The sequence below is a fragment of the Lepidothrix coronata genome, unplaced genomic scaffold (assembly GCF_001604755.1).
Source record: "Lepidothrix coronata isolate B3197 unplaced genomic scaffold, Lepidothrix_coronata-1.0 Scaffold59, whole genome shotgun sequence".
In the NCBI taxonomy this organism is placed as follows: Eukaryota; Metazoa; Chordata; class Aves; order Passeriformes; family Pipridae; genus Lepidothrix; species Lepidothrix coronata.
The window spans coordinates 2916724-2938342 of NW_016690239.1; the positions used below are offsets into that span (position 1 = coordinate 2916724).

Here is a 21619-nt window from a genome sequence, read left to right on the forward strand (position 1 = left end):
ACAAATGTTCTGGTCCTTGTGAGCAGATTTGCAGGAGTGTGTATTTATTTTTTTTTTTACTGGGAAAGACAGTAAAACTTGATAATAAACTTAAAATATTTTAGTAATAAAAATATATGTATTACTATATAATATATTGTATATTTATCGATTTGATATTGTATATTTATGATTTATATTGCTAATAATCATAATGTATATTTAGAATTTTTTTTTTAAGTTTTAGGTGCTTATTTATGACATTTCTTCCTTTTGTTGTATGAAAAGATTTCTTGAGGGAGGTGGGAGAAACTCATTAATTCCACAGCATACTGGATAAAATTATTAAAACTATTAGCTTCTTCAGTGGACCAATGGAACTTTATCTGTAGCTGTTTTAAAAACAAATTATTTGTTGTGCTGCTGAGTGATGACTGAAAGTGAATCAGTTCTTTAGTTCAGGAGCAGATTTTTCTAAATCGAGAGTTTGGTGAAATTCAGTAGTAGGACTCTGTGGGATGAAGCGCCTTTTCTTCATAGACAAATAATATTTTTTTACTTTTCTAGCAGAAGTTGTCCATTCTATACCAGTGATAAGGTTGACTACCAACCACAGTGATGAGAGCTCTAGCAGTTAGTATGAGCACCTTCTTTTTACCCATCTTTTTGAAGAGTGGATCAAACAATATAGTGAATAATGCTATATTAACAATAGCAAACTCTAAACCTGTATTTAATAAAGTAAGAAAAAGACAGTAACTTAAGCTGACGGATTTATTTTCTGCAGATTTTCTTGTTTTTGCAGAAAAGGAAGAGCAGAGTCAAAACTAAAGTGTATGAAATGCCTTAATGAGGAGATACTTAACTAAAGGTTTAAAATAGTACTTAATCTTTCCTGTTGGTAAATAGTAGCAGTAATGGTCTCACGTACACCTTTGAAATCCAGCAGAGTTGGATAGAGCTCAGTCTTGGAGTCAGCCAGCAGGTCTGATAGTTGTGGAAAGGGAAGGTGCAATTTTCATATAATCTAGGACAGCTGCTGACCTCTGCTGAAGGGAGTGTGGACTGTGGTTTTCCCATGACTGGGTGTTTCTTCAGTGGTGGTTTTGTGTATGGTAATCATATAACCTCAGTGTGGATTGCATCAACCTATTTACTGATCTTGCTGGAAGGTAAACTTTTCAGTTTCCCACAGATTTATTAATCAGATGAAAAAGAAATTATTTACCCTGCCACTTGGCAAACTCCTACTGCAGGGAGAGGGCAAGAATGTACAGTTGAAAGTGAAGAGTAAAGTGAGACCCTACTTTTTATTGACAGTCCATAGTTGAAACGGATTGAGGCCTATCCTTAAATGACAACTTGGAGGAACTCTAATAAGAAACTAACATTTCAATAGGCACCTGCTGCAATAATAAATACATTCACTTGGTTTGGAAGTGAGCTGTAGTTAGAAATAAAGTAAAACTTCTTTAATGAGATATAAAGGACTCTTTAGGAACTTAGTCAGAATGCGTAATCAAATTTTGCTCTGGAGCTGATGCACAGTTAGGAGATGATGATCATATCCCAGAGCTCTCTTGTGGCTGGAGCTCAGAGTGACTTCATGATTTTGTCCTCTGCAGTCCATTAGTGCTTTGCAGCACAGCTTCAGCATTGACCATGGGACGTAGTGTAGTCCCTGCTCTGTGTCTGCGTAGCGCTGGTCTAGTCCCTTTTCTGTCTGTTAATTCATAAGCTAGACATGTGCTTCCTTTGGTCTGGATGGTAGGTTGGATTGTGAGTCAGTTGCTGTTATTTTGTGAATATGACTTAAAAGACTATCAAAGCAAAATTTGCACTGGAAAATTATTTAAAAGTACCGTGAGCTTATTTATGGTGAAAGTGCTTGTGAATCGAGTTCTGGGCAATTAAGCAGTAGTTGTAAAGGCAAAAATTTAGTTAGATGGCTAACATACTCTGTATTATTTATCTTCCTGAGTTTTCTTTGTTAATTTTAGCTTACTTTGGTTGAGTTTGCTTCTACTTTTAAGGTTCTTTGTTGGCAACAGTCTTGTGTCTGCTGGTAATGAAATTGTTAGGAGTTCCTTGTTCTCTGTCACATTAGGATAGATCAGCTAGGGGTCTGGAGTCTGAGCGTTGTTGCTCTGAATGTTAATGAACAATGTACAATGAAATTATACCTGCTAAATATGTACTGCTAGGTTTTCACTGAGTGAAAAATCAGGCACTGGAAATAAAAATCTCAGTGAAAGACTGGTAAAATTTGGCTAGTTCTATGCTGGTAATTAAACATTTTGTGACCTAGAACGAAACTTAAAAATTGGCAAAATTCAGTAGAGTGTCTTTCTGAGGGATAAATCACAATTAAAAAGGACTCAAGTGAAATACTGGAAGTTTCATAAGCTGTATTTAAACTTCGAAGACTTTTCAGCAAGAATTTCCAATATCTGATATTGGAAAAAATGGTTGTTACTGAAGTAGATCTTGGAATTAGCTTATGTGTGGTTTTTGATGTTGTTTTAACATTGGTAGAAGTTGTTTCTAAAATCTCTTCAAAAGAAAATGTCTTAGTTATATTTATGTGATGTTTTCTTAGAAAGCATTTTCTTTAAATGTAAGCAGCGTTTCCTGAAGTTATTGAACTTGAAAGCACAGTTGAAGTAAATATTTCGAACTTTAATTTGTCTATCACCAGTAAGTAAAAACTAAAAACTGATGATGTTTTACAGTTTCTGGATGGAGACATCGATTATTGTAGAATATTGGATTGCTTAAAGCAAAAAAGGCACTGAGTCTGTCAGTCCGTGGTAGCCTGAGGGGCTTTTTCCAGCAGTTTCAGAGAAAGCAGTTCTGATAAGAATGCACAGAAACAAGCAAACTTGATGGCTGATTTGAATAGTTGTAATAAATTTTTTAGGCTTTAGTTTAAAAAAAAAAGAAATTAAGTTTATTTAAAGTAAGCAAGCCAGGCATTGTTGTCTGGTAAAAATACTATTACTGAGAAGGCACATATGTCAAATGGCCACTTTCTCAAAGCTTGAAAAATAGTAAGGTAAATAACAAAACCAAAATGAAACAAAGTAATCTTGAGTATAGAGAAAATTTTCAGAACATTTTGCAAGCTGCCAATACCTGCATTTGCAAAAATGTATGTCCCTCCCTTCCAGTTAAAGTTGTCCTGGAAGGGCAGAAGTCCAAAAGTAAATTGAAGTCACAAAAGTGAATTGAAGTATTTAGTGGGAATAGTTTGTTAGCAATTACTGCAAGTTTCATAAGTAAAATTAAAGTGAATAATAAAATCTGTGGCCATTTGTTTGGATTCAAACCATGCACAATTAAAGTGAATGGAAGCTTGTAATTGATTTAAACAGTAAATGATATGGTTTATAAAAATGGGTTTAATAAACTCATTTGGAACAAAAGTGATCTCAAAAATGGCACAAGTTTCCTGGCTAACTTTGGAGAACAATTAGGACGAAATAAGAGTATCCTGCTGTTATTTCTGTGGGATATTTGGCTGAAGAGGAATGCTGATAAAATGATTTCAGTTGCAACAGAAAGTAGTGAGAATATTTTACATGTTGTTGAATGTGTAGAACAGTGCTATTGGAGGTTTTTATTTTAAAATCTAAAACATGGATGTACAGCAGTATTTTTCACAGTTAAACATTTGTAAAGCTCAAAAGGACTGGATGTAATGATGATTTTTTCATTCCTAGGTGGGAAGGAAAGATGGATAGTTGCTGATGAAATTACAGTCGCCTAAGAATAATGTAACAAGTGATTTGAATAGGAAGTTTATAGTGCAGTCTTTATGGCTTGGATGGAATAAATTGAAAAATATGAATTTAATGTTGTCTTTAATATCATAAATCCTTTTAAATGCTTTCTAACTTTTTGGGCTTTTATGTACAGTTTGAATGGATGTCTCTTTAGAATGTTTCATTATCTCTGCAGACAAAGTAGGCAATTGTCATCCAGTAGGAAACAGTAGACAGAAGCACTCAACTCTGGACATGGCAATAGGTTCTTTATTCTGTTGGGATTCTGAGCTCTGTGCTCAGCTGGAGAGTAGTTGTCTACAAGAGAAAGAAGTGTCAGCAGAGGGTTGGGAAGGAGTTCTTGCGCTGTGTTATTTGTTCAAGAGCACTCTTTTTGCAGAAAACGTAAGAAGTCTGTTTCCATGCTAGTAGCTCCTTCTTTCATCAGTGAGACAGAGGAGAGGTCTCACACTCACTTTGTTTGGCTGTAGGTGTCCTGACTTCTAACGCTTATCCTTGTAACAATTGCAAGTAGTCTTTTGATGCTTAAGAAAATGGTGGTTGTTTGCTTCCTTTTCCATTTTCCTCCACTACTGTTTGGTCCTTACATGGCAAAACTGAATCTGCTTGACCTCCCTTAAGTTCAAAAATTTTGTGGAGGAGTCTAGAGACGTTGAGTTCTTCAAAGATGGAGATTCCACAGCACCTTTAGACAACCAGTCCTTAACCACACTTGTTATGGAAAAATACCTTCCTTACTCTTTCTTCAGGGACAGCTGCTGCTCCTTTGTCTCTTTAGACTTTTCCAGGTGAGCTGGTTGTTGCTCTCTAAGAATTCTATATTTCTTCACCAATTAAACTTTGGACAAAAGAATATTTAAGAAGTTGTGTACAGGGCGTGTGAATCCTAGTGGGAACTGGTCCTGGAGTTAGACTTCTTTTTGATGGAGGCATTTGAGGCTGGTAATAGGAATGCTGCAACCACCATTATGGTTAAATTATTGTTGAACAGACTGTGATTTTTCAGCAAGGTCAGATTATCTGGAATCTGAAGGTGCCAGATGGAAACCAATGGAAAATGTCCCTTATTGTCAGTTCTCTGGGCTCTTACTGACCCCTTGTTCAAAAAGTGCATTACTGCTGTGGTATGTCATTTGTTTCATTGTATAGATACTGGGTTTGTTCCCATGAAAGATGAAAGGGGGCCACTGCCCACAGGTATCCCGGATGTGTGCTTTGTATTTTGGAAATAGCAGTATGTTAAGCTTATAGGGTTTGGGTTTTCAGGTTTTTTGGATAGTTATGAAGCAGTATTCAGGTAAAGTTACTTCTGAAACTGGTTTCTTGTAGTGAAAATTCTTTACCTAAATTTCAGTTGGCTTAGTAAGTGATTTTTTTTAATGTCTGGTATATTTTGTATATTTACATAATAATTTTTCATTATGTGTAAGGGTAACTGGAGTACAGGTTTAATTACATCTGAAATAAAAGCTTTTGCCATCTGATTATGTGTAGCTAACTGAAGAAGGTTTTTTTTCCCAAATCTTAGTGTCACTTTTCTATTGGCTTAATGGCTTTATTAGATGAATGGTGTTTCTTTTTAAAGATAAATATTTCCATTAACACCATGTTAACATTTATTTCTCTTCAGTAAAATGACTCTGGCACTTGCAGTTTGCAAATCTTAGAAAAGCCCTTATAACACTTACTTAGTGAAACTATCTGTGAATAAAATAATGAAGCAGCAGAGATATTGTATTTAGTTGCAGTTGAAATACTAGCATGATATGTGTGATATACTGTTGTGTGCATGCACTTTTCGTTTTCTATAGAAATTATAACTACCAATTTAGTAAACAGGAAGGGGGAAAACAGATCCATTGGAAGCAACTGGAGAAGATTTGTGCCTTAAGAAAAGCCTCTGGAATGGCATATGTGCTCTTTATTCTAAATATCATTCCAGAGTGTCAACAATACTACTGTAAGCAAATACAGTTTTGTGTTTAGCTCAGTTTGAATCAAAGTACACTTAGGTGAAGAAATAAAAACCCTTTAGATTCATTAGAGTAGTTGAGAAGAGAAAATCCAAGATGAAAACAAATCTCAAAAAGACCTGCAGTGAGGCAGTATGGTAGGGTTTGTGTGGGTTTTTTTTATTACTGTTGTCTTTTTCTTTCATTATAGCATGCATTTACACAGTGATAATTTACTTTGCTTGCCTAATCTAATAATCTGCTAGATCATCTAATTATATGAGTCTGTCATTTTATGTCCTTAATGTTTGCATACAAGTAAGCCTGGGTACGAGGAAAGCACAGTTATTTTTAAAGCATACTGAAGGTCTTTTGATGAGAGACTTTAGTTTTCCTCTTGGGAAAGGGCAGAATTCACGTCAAATGATTAGCCACAGCAAATTCACTTTCAGATGAGGTGTTATTACTCTTAATAATCCTGTTATTAGTGTCAGTATAGCAATATGTTGGGTTAGCTGTATAGCAGCTTCTGCTAAATTAACAGTCACAGCAAACAGTCGTCCACTGGAACAAACCAACAACTCTCAGCATCTTAGTATTGAAAAAAGACTTCCAAGTAGTAGAATTGGTGTTTCCCCCCAGCCTCATCCAACCAAGTGTTAGGCAGTTAGGAACCTTGGTTTCTCAAAATGTTGTTAAAGTCAGTATGGTAAGTAACTAACCATTTATTGATGCCCCCAAATGAATGAGTTAGAATAGGACTGGATATAGGAGTTTGTATTCCTATGAAAAAATGAGCTGGGCACACCTTTACAGAAGGAAGAGATTTCACAGAGGGCTATGTGGGGGTGTGTGTATGTGTTGGGATTTCCTTCTGTAGAAAGAAAACAGGAGTCTATTCTAATCAGAATGACATTGTTTAAGTAAAAATTATACATAGAAGTTTCCTATGATGGTAAGGCTTCCTTGAATATTAATTTGGTCAGATGATATTTCCCTTTTGCAGGAATTTGCATAGCTTTTATGCAATGACTGTTAATCCAAGAAATTTTAAGACTAATCTGTTTTTCCGTTTGTGTGTCACTGTATAAATCATTAGTATTTGAATTTCATGGAGTATTACTTGTATAAATTCTCCCTTGACTAAATTAAAAAATGTATTACAGCTCATTTAAACTTTGGATAACAAAAATGAAAGGTAAACATAATGCCTGTAATATTCTAAACAGTTAAAGTAGAAGAAAAAGTGTTGCAAAAGATTCTTTGTACTATAATTGAAATGTCTTTTGAGCTTCTAGAAAACATTAAAATTAAATACAATTATAACTTTTTGTAGGTTGGGCTCATGTGGTTTGTGCTCTGTACATTCCCGAGGTGCAGTTTGCAAATGTTTCTACAATGGAACCTATCGTGTTGCAGTCTGTTCCTCATGATCGTTATAATAAGGTATAATTATATGTCTTTTTATATCCCATGTATTTATTTTAAAATTTGTGAGCTTTAATAATATAAAACTACACTTCTTAGAATGCGCTTTATATAAAATTAACATATGTGTGCAGTACTGCTCTATGTTTTCTGCTGTGACTTTATGGTAAATTGAAGAATTAATAAAGCTATATTATTAAATTAAGCTGTAACGTTATCTGCCATGTCTCATTAGTCTTTTACTGATTAGGGACTATTTTGTTAATTAAAAATATTGTGATCTTTGAATAACAGTTCATTTTGAAAGGAATGTGAAATATTTCCTATACATTAAAATACTGTTACAGTTTATTTGAAATGTTATTATTGATTACCACAAAGTCCTGCTGTTTTAAGTGTTGATATGAACATAAATAAGTTCATAAGCATTCCTTTTAGGAAGAAAAGGTATGCTAATATATTAAGACAGAAGTTTGCAGAGGACATTTGGAAAGGACTTTTGCCTTTGTAAACAACATTCACTTTAGTGGGATTATTTGCTTATAAAAGAACTGCTCCTAAATAAGTGTCATTGAGATGGAATGTTTTATAAAGTGTGGTGAGACTTTAAATAAAAAATCCAAAAGGCAAAGCAATGAAACAGTGCACTAGCACATAGAATCAGGGGAAAATAGAGGCCAAAGAAAGTTACCAGGAGGGAAAATTTATATAGTGGTCTTTAAAATAAACATCTTTGGAGTTCTGCCAGGAGATAGTGCTTAATTTACCATGATTTTTTTCTGTGCACTTTTTCCTTTACTAAACACTGGGAAATATGCAGAATTACCAAGTACAGTAATCTTAAATGCAAGAAGAAATGCAGCAGACACTAAAGCATGAGGCTTGTCAATACAGAGACATTTGGCTGCTATTTTCCTGAAGTTTGCCTCCTTCTGGGGTAAAAACCATCACATTACATAACAGATCTACTGAATGATTTATTTAGTGGGTTGGCTATCAGGAAAGCTCTTCCTATACAGTTGCTTCCAAAAAGAAATGGATTATTAGTTGCCCTTCTATTTAGTAGGTGTTTGTTCTTGGATGGTTATGCATGGATAGTATCTTTTTGTTTTATGTCAGCTTTATTTGTCTCTTTCAGGTTCATTTGAAACTATGTGATAATTGAATATAATTACGGATTTTAGGAATCTCTTCTAAGAACTGATAAAAAAATAAGTGCATTTGATTTGCCTGGTAGTGAAGGCAGCTGTTAGACTTCTCTTTCAGCACTTGCTGCAACAATGAGAAATTTCCATACAATTCCGAGGTTTGATTCTGCGATCAGGGAGTGCCATTGAGTAGCTGTTAGAGTAAACTATTTCTTGAATTACTTTTTGCTTTATAAGGTGGTTTTTTGCCTTATCTTTCCTTCTGTCTTTGCTTTTGCAAAGAAGGTTTACATTTTGAATCTTTGAAGGGAAAGTATTGGCAGAAACATAAAGGCAGCTTTGCAAAATGTGTATTTTGCCTTTAAAGAAACTAAGATATTTGTTGTGGTTTTTTGAGTAAAATTTTCTTGCTGAGTCAAAAGGTTCTTTTCCAATGAATTTGGGAGAAGTCAGAGTACTCTCTTCCTTTAAGAGCTTGGAAGAGCAGTGCCACTGTAGGTGGTGGGACACTGAGAGTTTTAAACTTCCACATTCCAGAGGTTTTGGAGGTGTAGCATTTGCATTGATTTGCAAATGCATGAAAGTCTTCCTTGTGAAAGAAAGACAAAGGCTCTCAGGCTTCTGGAATTGTTGTGTGTCCAAGAGAAGGTATAAGTTGAGACCTCAGCTATAGAGAACTTACTGTTCGTCATGGAACCTTCTTTGGCCCTGTTTCATATGAAAGACTAGGAAACAGGTTTTATATTTCTAGTGACTGTTGTAGGAAATACAGTTTGAGCTTGTTAAAACTAGTAAGCAGTCTACCCTGTTGTGTTTAAACTTGTTCGTAATGTAGCTGGTTGTTTGTTGTGATTTTTCAGTCATTTTACTGTAAATTGGTTTAAGAAGTCCTGAAATGCAGACCCTCTATGTAGGGTAAATGCTGAAGAAATGGGGCCTACATCCCTACTAAGTGGAATGCTTGTATTGCTTTTCTTTCTGTGCTTTGGTGTGGAAAAAAATAAAGAACTTTAAACAGAATTCTGAAAAAAACCCAGAAAGTAAATGAAGATTGAGTTTTATGAGGTCTGTTGAGCTCTCTGTTTATAGAAGTATCTTACTTTGAAGTTACTTACAATTAATATAATGACTAAGATGAGGTTGATAGACCATGACCTTGTTTGTCCCTAAAACCTGAATGTGTCAGGTCATGGTATGGAAAGCTAAAAAGCAGCCAGTCTCAGACCCTGTCAAACAACTGAATTATCAGTATACACCACCTTGATGTACAAAAGAAGCAAGGCAAAGAATTAAGCAGGATTATCCCCTTTCTGATCTTTCAAATGTTAGGATATAGGGTATGATTTTAGGATATATTAGCTATTGGGTGGAATGCTTCTTTAAAGTCTTGTGGAAACTGTACAAGAATGACTTGCCTACCTTCAAGCCTTGTATATTAACAAAAATGCTTTAGGTAGCTGACATCTCATGTTAAGTGTTCTAAAACTCTCCGTAAAAGGCTGTTCTGAACTCAGAATTTCAGTCATTTTCATGTCTAAGTAATGCTGGTTTTGCATTATATATATATATATAATTATTATTGCATTATATATATATATATTTATTTATTTCAGTGGTATCTTGGTCCATTTTTTTAATTGTGTTTTCTACTACCTTGGTTGGTGTTATTTATTTTTTATTATTCTACTCATTCTCTGCTGCACTGAAGGGAGGTTATGATAAAATTGCAATAAATTAAAATATAGACAATTTTCTTTTTACGTAAAAAAGTTTATCTTTTCTCATCTGAGATCTTGTAATGGGATTTCTACAGAGGAAGCCGTGTGTCATTTATGTTTATTACTCAGCAAGGTTCTCTCTCATTTAAAAACAAACACTTAATTGCCCCAGTGCTGAATGATACTTTCATTAAGAATCTGTTCTTAAATTGTTACACTTTGCGTATAAATGTAACGTGATATAGAATCTTTCTAAATGGTGTTTCGGTAATTTGGACAGGAAAAAATGGAAACAGATTTAGTTTTGCCTGATATTTCTCTCTGGAATGCTGGTGAGGGATTGTAGCGATGCCTGGTATAGTAGCAAACTTCTGTACAGCATGTTTACTGGCCATATGTTAAAAAAAACAAGAGAAAGTATTGAGTAATGAGAAGGAATTTGGACTTCTTTCATCTTAAATTTTTTATTCTGTTTTACTGAGAATGTTTTTGAAAATGCTAAAAATTGCCGTAGAATCCCAGTAAAACAAATAAAATGACAAAAATTCTACAAAAAGATTTTCAGATACTAGATAGGTTGGTTTCATTTCAGCTTGTTTTGGAGGTTGAATTGGGTTTGATATACTTATTTAAGTGTTGTTTGCAGAAGCTTCTTGCTTGATTGGTTTCCAAGATGTTTATGGGGCTGTCCAAGTCATGCTGAAATTAGAGTTCTTTTAAACACCAGTTTTATTAAAAGTAACTGAGCATCATATGTATACTGAAGCATGCTATGACACTTCTGAAAATTCTTTGCACCCAACATACGAAAAAATTTCAAGTGTGCAGTTTTTCTGTGTGTAACTGTGTAGACACACTTATGTATACTGTATGGTATATTGTACCAGTAGGCACTCAGTCTAATTTGATGTTTCTGAATGCCACCAATACAGATTCTGCTAAATGAATGTGAAAATAATTGAGACTTAAAAGGACATAAACACAAACCTGAAGGCAAGGACAGTCTTGAAGCCTAATGCTGTTAACCCTTGGCTGTTTAACCATTTGGGTAGTTGAATAGTGGTATGGAATGTAAGTAAATTAGTATTTGTACTGCCTTAACACTGGTGAAGTGTTACACAGAATCCAAGAGTCTACCAGGTGATCTCCTTTTGCAAACAAGCAGAATTAGACTTTCATAAAAAAGTTCTCATACAGGCTTAGCTGCAGAATCCAGTTCTCAGCCTAGAATCTTCTGTAACACAGAACTTATTTGTATTCTTCTTATCATGTTAAGTATTTTCTCTTTGATAGACATGCTATATTTGTGATGAACAAGGCAGAGAAAGTAAAGCAGCCACTGGTGCTTGTATGACATGTAATAAGCATGGATGTCGACAAGCTTTTCACGTAACATGGTAAGTATATTTTATTATTTAATATCTCTGATGGTCCAGAAGGAGTCAATGCACACAGTGTGATGAATAAACGTATTTTATTTAGTACATTTTTGAGTAAAGAAATACAGTAAAGTGATTTGCTTTTATTATAAAAGGGTTTACTAACAATATGGCAGTGGCAGCGTAGATATTGCTGTGCTGCAAAAGCTGTCTGGTAATACTCCCTTGGGTTGTATGAAATGGTGTGTGCTTCTCTGAGTAAGGTTTAGGGGGGGTTGGCTTTTTTTCTTGGTCTTATGTTATTTTTCTTAGATGATATTTATTAGGATAGGGGAGTGGGTAGACATTATTTACCTGCTAACTGATTTTGATGCTTACTTTTAGTAAATCAGAGGGAAGATTACTGAGCTGTATGTAAAAATACACTAGATACACCCATTCCAGTACAGATTTCCAAACATTTGGGGTAATTCACCTCACTGTTTTTATCTGAATGGTACAGATCTATCCTGAAATACTCAGATTTCATGTGTTACTGTTGGAGAAAAACAGCTGTGTCCTCCACCATCTGATTCATTACACTTTAAGGTATTTAGATTTGCTGGCATTCAGGAGATGCTTGTCTCACTTTATAGACTTCCAAAAGAGACTGAATAATTATATTAAACTGCACGTTAACATGTAAAAGGAGGCAAAAAGAATTCACCCCAAAATTTACAGGCATTATTTGTTATTTCAATTTCAGCTGGAGTTATTTTGCAGTAGGTAGCTGGCAGGTTTATATAGGCTGTTTAGCTACATAATATGTGGCTTTACCTGTCTGCTACCCCAGTTCAGTCAGGGAAATGGTATTTGCAAATCTGCTTAAATTACTTGAAGGTATTTGCTTCAGTGTAACTAAGTGATAATTTGTATGTCTTGTGCAGCTCTTAAAGGATTTACTTCTATGTTTTAGTGCTGATTTCTTGGCAACTCTTAATTTATTTATTTTTCTTTTAATTACTTGACTGTGTTGCAGGTTTTATTCTTTCGTAAGCATCTAATTTTTCATTGGATGTGATCAATGTCAAGTTTCTTTTTATGGTGAAAATGGATTGTGTTCCTCAAAGCATGCATACCATGTAAAGGGATTACTTACAGATGTGAAAAAATGTATACGTCTAAGTGCTTGTATGACAAGGTCCCTTTCCTTTCAAACCCTTGGATGCATACAAGAGTTCTTTTCATCTTTTTACTTTCTTCCAAAACCCTGTTTTCAGTGAATGCTGTGAAGAACATGAGGATTACGTTAAAAATTAAAACATTTATCTTGCCAAATTTTAGAATGTTTTGATTCAAAAGCTTGGTCTTTACTATAAAATGATATCCAGCAGGAGAGTGCTATGGTTGGGGATATTGAGAAGCTTCTTTAATGTTTAAAAAAAATGGAAGAAAAATGTGACAACTACAGAAGGCAAAAACCCAGGGCAAGGCATATCAATTTGGGATTAAGAAAACTAACGTCTAATGAAGAATGAGTTTTAGTCCATTTGGTTTTTGTACGCCAAGCTTAGAACAATAAATCTTTGCTTGAAGAGACCCTCTTGAATGTTTTCTGTAGTTGGTATCTGCTGTAGATATGCATGTATTTAGGAAGTGATACTTCTGAATTTCCCAAGAACATATTTTTAAAAAGCAGTGAAAATAAACCACCTTATATATTGTTATTTTAATTTTCATACTCCCGTGCATCATTTTGACTGTAACATTGCATTATTATGGTAATGAAAATGATATAGAACATGAAACTGAATATTTGGTTTTCCAATATCTAAGTTGATTTTGGTAAAGAAAATAAATCAACATTAAAAATGGTGAAAAGCAAAATTGATTTGAAAAAATTGTAGTAGGCAAAGCAACTGCTAAGTCTTGTTATTTTTAAAAGAGATTAACCTGCCATAGTATTTTAAACTAATAAATATGGTTTGATTTATTATATAATTCAAGTTCTATTCAGAATTAAAAAAAAGTGATTTTCCTGGCATATCAGAGAAGGATGTATGCAACTTCTGAAAAAACCTTTGGATCTGCAGTATAGTTTTGTTTAAAACTGTTCTTTCCATATATAATTTTTGGCTTGAATTTGAGGTGAGAATCCTTGTAGATTGCTTGGTTTATATCTGTGGGAGTAGCTGCATAGTAAGTATAGATTTCCAAGCTATAAGCTTGTGTGAGTGGCTTAAAGACTCTGAAAAAGGCATCAGGCCAAAGTGTGAACCATACATCTTCTTCCCTGGAGTACAAAGGTCAGTTTTATGGACATGTGCCATTGGAAGTCACTTGTGTGGAAATCTCTTATTAATTGCAGATATGAGCATCCATACATTATCAGCTGTGATATCGTGGTACGAGCTGGTGTAAATTTGCTTTCCTTGAATGTTGTTTGGTTTATTTTTAGTGCACAGTTTGCAGGACTTCTTTGTGAAGAGGAAGGCAATGGTGCAGATAACGTCCAATACTGTGGCTACTGTAAATACCATTTTAATAAACTGGTATGTATTTGTTAAATTCTATAAATAAATGTCACTGACTTATTTTTTTCGCTCTGAATTGCCATTAACACTAGAAATAATATTTTCATGTAGCTCAAAAAGTAGGTTGTATTTCATTAAAACAATGTTTTAATCACAGTTACAGAAGTACTAGCTGAAAATGTTTTTATAGTGGTTACTTTCTAGATGTGTGGGTTTTTCCTCTCTGCCAGAAATAGCATGCACATTTAGTGGTTTTTTTCATTGAGTTCCTGTAATGTTTTCTTTTGCTATTTGTTTAGGTGCCTTCTAGGAATTTAGTCCATTTTGGAGTAAAGAAGCCATCCATTTATTTCTGCTTCTGTTACTCTTCTCCCCATATCTTCTGTTCTCTCTCTCAATGTGTAGCCAGCAGATATTCCCTGCCTATAAGTTCTCTTATACATGGCCTTAAGGAAGTGACTTGAGGTTTGATTTTTAAAAAACGAACAAACAAAACCTGTTGAAATGTCTCAGATATTTCATTAGGTTTTGGATCAGACCTCTGGGATCTTTCGTATCACTCCTTACCAGTTTGACAGATCCAGATAACTGTTTCTGAGTGCACGTGTGAGGGTGTGGACTTGAAGGACTTACTGATGTTTAAAAAATGTTAATTATGAGTATTAAAATATATGGACTTATGTTCAGATACTGCTGTAAGTACAGTTAAACTTGCAGATTACTTGTTTTCACTGCTAAAAAAGGTGAATACTTAGTGTGACTTTTGAATAGGTTGCAGTGAGATAACATGGGGCCAGTCAACCATTTTAGCTTTCTAGAAGTTAAAAGCTCTCTGCTCTAGTGAATACTGATGAATTTGCTTCATAATTAAGATAAGTCATGGCTTTCAGGGCCTTACTAAACTAAGTTGGGTTTTTTTTACTATCTTGAGGTAAATATATACAAAAGGACAAAAGTGATCTATTACTTAGCAGTGAAGGCAAGCCCTTACACTGTTACGTATTTGATTTGAATGTTGCAGTGCTGCTATGATTGAGAACATTTATGTTTATTTCAAAAGCAAGTTTAATGATAAAGACATAACTCTATATTTGACATATGATTAGTTAGCTTTCCGTTATGAAGCTGTAGTGGTAAGAAGAGGAAAGACTGGCAGGATTGTTTTAAGAGTTTCAGTGTTTCTTTAGGATTATTGTGACTGTTAATGCCTGGTAAATACAAGTGCTTAGTATTTACTGCTGAAGATGGTGGGTGGTGTATATCTACTATTCCACTGAAAATTGGTTGACAAAACACCATCCTGAAGTGTCTATAATGCTGCCTCAGTTATGATGAAATAACAAACATTTAGAACCCTGGCCTAGCGTAAAGTATTCTCAGTCCCGGACTAGGCTCTCAGACATTACAGAAATACAGGCAGTTACATGTGCTGCTTGTAAACCCATACATGACTACAGCATTCTGTATCCTGGTTCTTAATCCATTTAAATGAAAATATTACAGACAGATCTCTTGAATAATAAATAAGTCATGAAGCCACGAAACAGCCACCTCACAAAGCATTTCAGGCATGTGTCAGGGCTTCACTGTGGCTTCATGAGATACTCGCTTCAGCAGCATCTTTTTTATGTTATGAAAATGTGTCTAGCATTTTTTAACCTTTAAAAAGTGGCATATTTCATTTCTCTGTGGAAAGCATATCTTGTAAATTTGTGGGAGGTCTAAAAGTTGATATAGGGTTAGGCTTTTTTCCTGGTGTACATGAGATAGTCTTGTGAATTTTATTAGTGTCAGTTTTTCAGTAACTGAAGTACTGAATTTTTTTTTCTCAAGCAATAAGGCATCTTATCAGTTGAAATGCTTTATACTTTTTATTTATTCAAATGGTTCCTTTTCTCTGTCCATAAATATATTTTCTCTTTTTAGAAAAAAAGCAAACGGGGATCTAATAGGTCATATGATCAAAGTTTAAGTGATTCTTCCTCTCACTCTCAGGATAAACACCATGAGAAGGAGAAAAAAGTAAGTGGATTTGTCGTTGCTAATTATGTGGCACATCTGCTTAATAGTAGCGCTTCTGATAAATTTAATTTTTGATGAAAAGCCTGAAGGAAATCTTGTTCCTGAAGCACAGAATAATAATAGAGGTACTAGCATCCAGTAAGGAAAGGTTTTTGGGTGCATTTGTACGTGCAGCTTCCTGTTACTGTTTATCATCAGTTTTGGGATACACACTGAAACATAGTCGTTGGAAAGGCTGTTTCCATGCAACTTCCTTTGCTTTAGTTTTCCACTAGAGTTTTTCTTGTATATCCTTTGTGACTACGTAGGAAAGAAAACCAGCAGTACACATTTTAGCAACGGTGCAGTTAAACAGCTGCATCTAGTTTTTTATGTTTTGCCCTGCTATATCTTTTTCTCTCATCAAAGAACTGGCATCTCTTCTTGACACATTTTACTGGAACTGGTGGTCAAGCCCTCTGTGATGGCAAAAGACCTTGTTACTCACCTGTGAATCTTCCTGTGAGGGTACTAAGAACATAACTGACTGGTGATTTCTAATGTTGGCATATTCCATTTAACAATTTGACATCACATATTTTTAAGAAAGGAATTTTAAATTTATGATGATTACTATTTTGTGGTTTTTTTACTGCTGGATTAATAATTGTCTATAAAAAAATTGTCATCTGAATTCAATAGGGCATGATTACACACCATGGCACAATAATGCAAATAAGCTTTGGCTCTTTTTTAGTCCTCTAAGAATACATGCAAAAATGCTCACTTGCATACATCCTGTGCATCCTAATAGCTTAATAGAATTTTGTGTGGTTGTGAGTAAACTTAGTTCTGCATTATTAAAAGTCATTACATAAAAATTGAAATCAAAGAATCCTTTGACCTAATGTGTATTGTACAAAGGAGCTATATTTATAGTAAAAGGAAATTGAATAACAAATGTCAGTCTTCAGACTCTTAGTCTCCTTAATATTTGATTTGGATTTTAAGATCACTTCCATTTTGGATGGATGTTGATCTCCAGTTGTTCTTGGATTATCTTCTACAAAGTATCTTTAGATTTTTATTAGTGGTGTAGGTGAATAGTTCGATCTTCATCTGGTAACGCAGAAAAGATTGTGCACTGCGATGCAGTTGTACCTCTAAATCAAAATTTATGGCTAAAATAATAAACATATGGGGTTTTGGCAGACTTTTTTTCTCTTAGTAACACATTGGTAGAAAAAACCAGTCTTGAATTATGGACTACAGAATTAACTGCAAGGTAAACTCTTACTAATATTTGCCATATTTTTTCTTAGTTTTTCACCAGAGTAATATTTCAGGTCATGTTTTGTCAAAATAACATGCATGGATTTTTACTCACATGGACAAAACTTGTAAGCTGGTGGGCTGATGTTTTTTGGGTTGCTTTTGTCGTTTTGTTTTGTTTGGTTTTTAAATGACTTTGACTGAAAATACTTTGACCACACAATACCTGTGAAGTCCTCAGGGTATACTTGGAGGGACTTTGTAACAGTGTGTTCAGTCGATGTATCAGCTTTTTTTTAGCTGGCTGCTCAGCTTCTCGTGCTCTGGAAGTGTTTTAGTGTAGACCTTCTAGAAATAGTAAATGTTGTGGCTTGCCTTTGCAAATCCTGGCCCTTTTCTTTGACTTAAAATTTGCTAGAAATAGGATATTAAAGTTTGTTCTAGCTTTCATGAAGTGAAACATGGTAATCCAAAAGATCTCATGATCTGCAATACCACATGAAGCAATGCAGTTTGAAGCACTAACCTATTATTTCACATTCAGTGTTTCTCATGGCATGAGAATAATGAACAGTATTCAAGTTAAAACCACCCAGCGGTGAAAAAAGTTGCAGTTTCCTAAAGCTGTTAATCATCTAACTTTTTGTGGCCACAGATTCTTTGTTTGGCATTTTTAATCTTACACATTCTATAGTTGAACAGACTGTTCTTTGCAAAATCCTAATCTTCAGTCAGTAAACTGTAGGTGTTATAAAGGCTCATTCTCTTGGTAAATTTGATTACCTTCTGCATGGGATCTCTTACACTGTATATTTGATACACTGTATCAAGTATCTTGGAGGACTGTGGTCATTTTTTAGGGTGACTTTCCTTATTTCCTCTTCTGTAAATCTGTTTGGAATCTAGATTGTTGTCATATTATGAAAATATGTATATATTTCTTCACAGATACAGTAGTGTCTCTGTGTGTGGCACCCCACCTGCCCTGTGGCCACTGTAGTTTCTTCTTTATCTTTCGTTTTTGTTTTTTGGAAATTTGGATAATCTGATCTGCAGGCATTGTTAAAGCTTTTCCTTTTGCCAAGCAGTAGCTGTATGAGTTGTGGCTTGGAACAATTTTTATTTCTCAGACCTCAAAAGCTATCCGTTTGTGCATATGGAATACTAGATTGGAGTAAGAAGAGGTTGGTCTGAAAATGTTGATGTAGATAGATAACTGTCATTTTTACAAACAGACACTGCTGAAAGCCTGTGTTTTCCTTCATAGAATGTGTTAGTCTCTTCTGGACACTCTGCTAACAAAATTACTAACAAATATATAAGGGTATAATAATAATAAAAAAAAATCCTGAACAAATTTAACCAAACCTTTGGTATGATTTAATTGTAATGATGAATTTGAAGCTACAGAATAAATAGCTTCATTATATTCTGATTACTGCTGCCTAAGTATTGTTAGTTTCTATGGCAGAGATGCTATTTAGAAATGATTAGTGATGAGGCTGCATCCCTCATAAATAGGATTGGTAATATGTTGCTTGACATTCCATTATAATATCCCATTTTCTCAGGGCCCAGGTGTTTACCTCAAGCTTTCTTGGGAAAAATTTAAGCCACCATGAGGCTGTAGAAGAACACCTTGCTTTAATGTTCCTGGCAGTCTTATATTTGGAAGGACTAAAGAAAGACCTAAATATATCTGGAACTGACCTTTGTATAAAGGAAGTCTTTTTAGCCACTTACATGAAAATTAGTCAAGATTACTAGCTTTATATGTTTTTGACTTCTGAAAAATGTGAATATATTGCATATAAAGTAACTACTTTATAGCAGATGAATTAACCTAATTTCTTTTCTACTATTGAAGTGCTTTGCTCTGGACTGAGCAGGAAGGGGAAATTTAAAACACTTGCTATGATGGCTCATATGATTTAAATTAAACAAAACTGGGCTTGTGACTGAAGACTGCAGATGTTTAGTCATCCCCTCCTTCGTCTTCACTGAGTTTTACATACTGGGCATGACACTACATGGCACGGGATATTTTTGGTCAGTTGGGGTCAGCTGTCCTGGTTTTGTCTTCTCTCAGGTTCTTGTGCCCCTGCAGCCCACTCGCTGGTGGAGTGGGGTGGGATGAGGAGCAGAAAAAGCCTTTGGCTCTGTGTAAGCTCTGCTCAACAAAAATGAAAACATCCCCATGTTATCAGTACTGTTTTCAGCACAAATCCAAAGCACAGCTCCATACCAACTACTGTGGAGTAAATTAAATTGTGCTGTTCAAAACCAGCACAATTTCAATCCTATAACTGTGAGAGATGTAGAATGAAAAGGTGCTTTAAGATACTCTTTTTTCTTTGCTTTGGATCCTAGATTAATACAACATTATTAATGCTTTGACTTTATAATGGTTTCTAGAAGGTACTTTAGATACTTTTTTATGAATCTGCATATATGTATAATATATATGCTGTTCATCAGGTACAGTGTTTTGTGTGCTGGTAGACTGTATGCAGTTAAAGATGATCTGCAATGTTAAGCTGACTGAGCCAGGAGAATTGAATGTACTACTTTTGTTTGCCATTCTGTTTGCCTATTTTTTAACATAAATTTAACAGTTATCTTTAAGTTACCTTGCAGACAGTGGAGTATTTCACAGCATGTAACATAATACATAATTTAAAATTTTAATACTTGCAGTTTTTATAGGAATAAATGAAGCTGAGCATTGACAATAAATAGTAGCATTGATTTAGTCTTACACCATTTTTGAAGTTGAAAAGTGCTACTCAAGTGTGTAGCATTTGAGTATCCATTACTAACCATTAATATTAAACTGTGCAAAAAACAGAAGAAGCATATTTTAATATTAAATATCAAAAGAAGAGTAGCTCATTCTGGTTAAGAGCTGGTAGTCTTGGACCTCATAGAAGCTTTGGATTGCATTTTTATTATTGATTCTTGAGTCTTTTTACCATTAACAGTGAAACTTTGGACCATCATTCCTGTACTTAAGTGAGGCTTTTGAATATTTAAGTAATTACATCGAGGACTGGTACTTAAGAACAAGTTTTATCCTTAGAGCTGCATATGTATGTGTTTGAATAATGCTGGCAATAGTGTTCAATCTCTCCCTATAAACTATCCCGTGCCTGTCTCCTTTTGTTACTGTGACTGCAGCAACCCTGCTGCTGCATTGAATTTTTCTGCTGTGGGTTGTACCATTTAAAATGATAACTAGATGAATGCCTGAGCAAGGGTTGTTGTTGTAAAAATCAGATAAATTAGGATTTGAATTTGAAACTTGTGGACGGTGGGCATCTTTCATTCTGGAATTGTTACGGTTCTATTGCTCCTAGTCCCAAATAAGAGGCCAAGCTGATCTGCTGTTGGAGATTAACAAGACCTATGTGCAGCTTTCCATTCAGGATGTTAGTTGTGATGGTTGACAGCTCTGGATTTACAGTCTTTGGTGGCACAAAGATAGTGCAGAAAACCTATAAATGACAAAAGCACCAATCTAAATACTCTGTACTAACAGAACATTCTGATAAATTGGAATTATTTGAGGGAATCAAAAACAGCAGCTGAAAAATTAGTGGTTTGGAGATTCAGATGATTTTGATTACAATAATCAATAAGGAAAATAGATTTGAAGATGTTCCTAAAGTTTGAAAACTTGGGACAACCAAAGGTAGTAGAGGTTTATCATTTTTGTAATAGAGAAGGGATAAAAACAGAATAATTCAAGGTCAACCCAAGCAGTTGTGTCTTGAAGGACTAAGCACTGGTGCTTGCTGATAGTGTGCATGTGTTTTAATTCTTTCAAAACAGAAGTTAGTCTCCTGCTCCCTAAGCAGGTGAGTTCTTCTCTGTTCTGCGTCTGCCTCCTCTTGTGCCTGTTACTGTCCATCTCTCCTGTTCCTTCACAGAACTAACACAGCTCACTAAAACAAGCAGAAAACACTGCACTTTGTTTTTTGTTGCTGCTGTTTTAGTAGTTTGAGTGGGCACACAAGCTGAACAGTTCTGGAAAAGGTGAGAGCAGGGTCAGAAAACGTTTTTTTCTCCTTTGTAACACTGAACTGTTAACTGCTGCACTTCAGAACATATTTTAATGAAATAAAGTACTGTGGAAACCTCATTGGAGAGGGCTGTGCATTCTTGAGGCAAAAATTAATTGTAATTAAATGTAGATACCTTCAGCAAGTTAAATGATACTTCCATGTGGAAATATTATGAATTAATAATGCCATTTAAGAGAAAGCTGAACTTATCCACTCCATCTGTACTAGAAAAGTTATTGTTCACTTGGATTATTTTCAAACATTGAAGTCCAACGTGTGAAAAGATAGATTTGATTACATCTATTCTGTTGTGTCATGGTTTAGGAATGGCATTCCCTAATTTATTTCCACTCTCCCATGCTTGCTCCCTCCCCCCTCCA

The 21619-nt window shown here is 34.8% G+C and overlaps 1 protein-coding gene across 7 annotated transcripts in view; it reads left to right on the plus strand.

Annotated features, from left to right (window-relative positions):
• The window catches only part of MLLT10 (myeloid/lymphoid or mixed-lineage leukemia; translocated to, 10), a 123189-nt gene that overhangs the window by 28118 nt on the left and 73452 nt on the right, over window positions 1-21619 (plus strand). For 5 of the 7 annotated variants that reach the window (XM_017817132.1, XM_017817129.1, XM_017817133.1 and 2 more), the window contains 4 exons: window positions 7053-7162; window positions 11304-11407; window positions 13827-13920; window positions 15829-15924. In XM_017817132.1, coding sequence (XP_017672621.1) covers window positions 7053-7162; window positions 11304-11407; window positions 13827-13920; window positions 15829-15924 — 404 coding nt within the window. The remainder of the gene's footprint in view (window positions 1-7052; window positions 7163-11303; window positions 11408-13826; window positions 13921-15828; window positions 15925-21619) is intronic. The other 2 variants (XM_017817134.1, XM_017817137.1) reach the window with 1 other exon arrangement.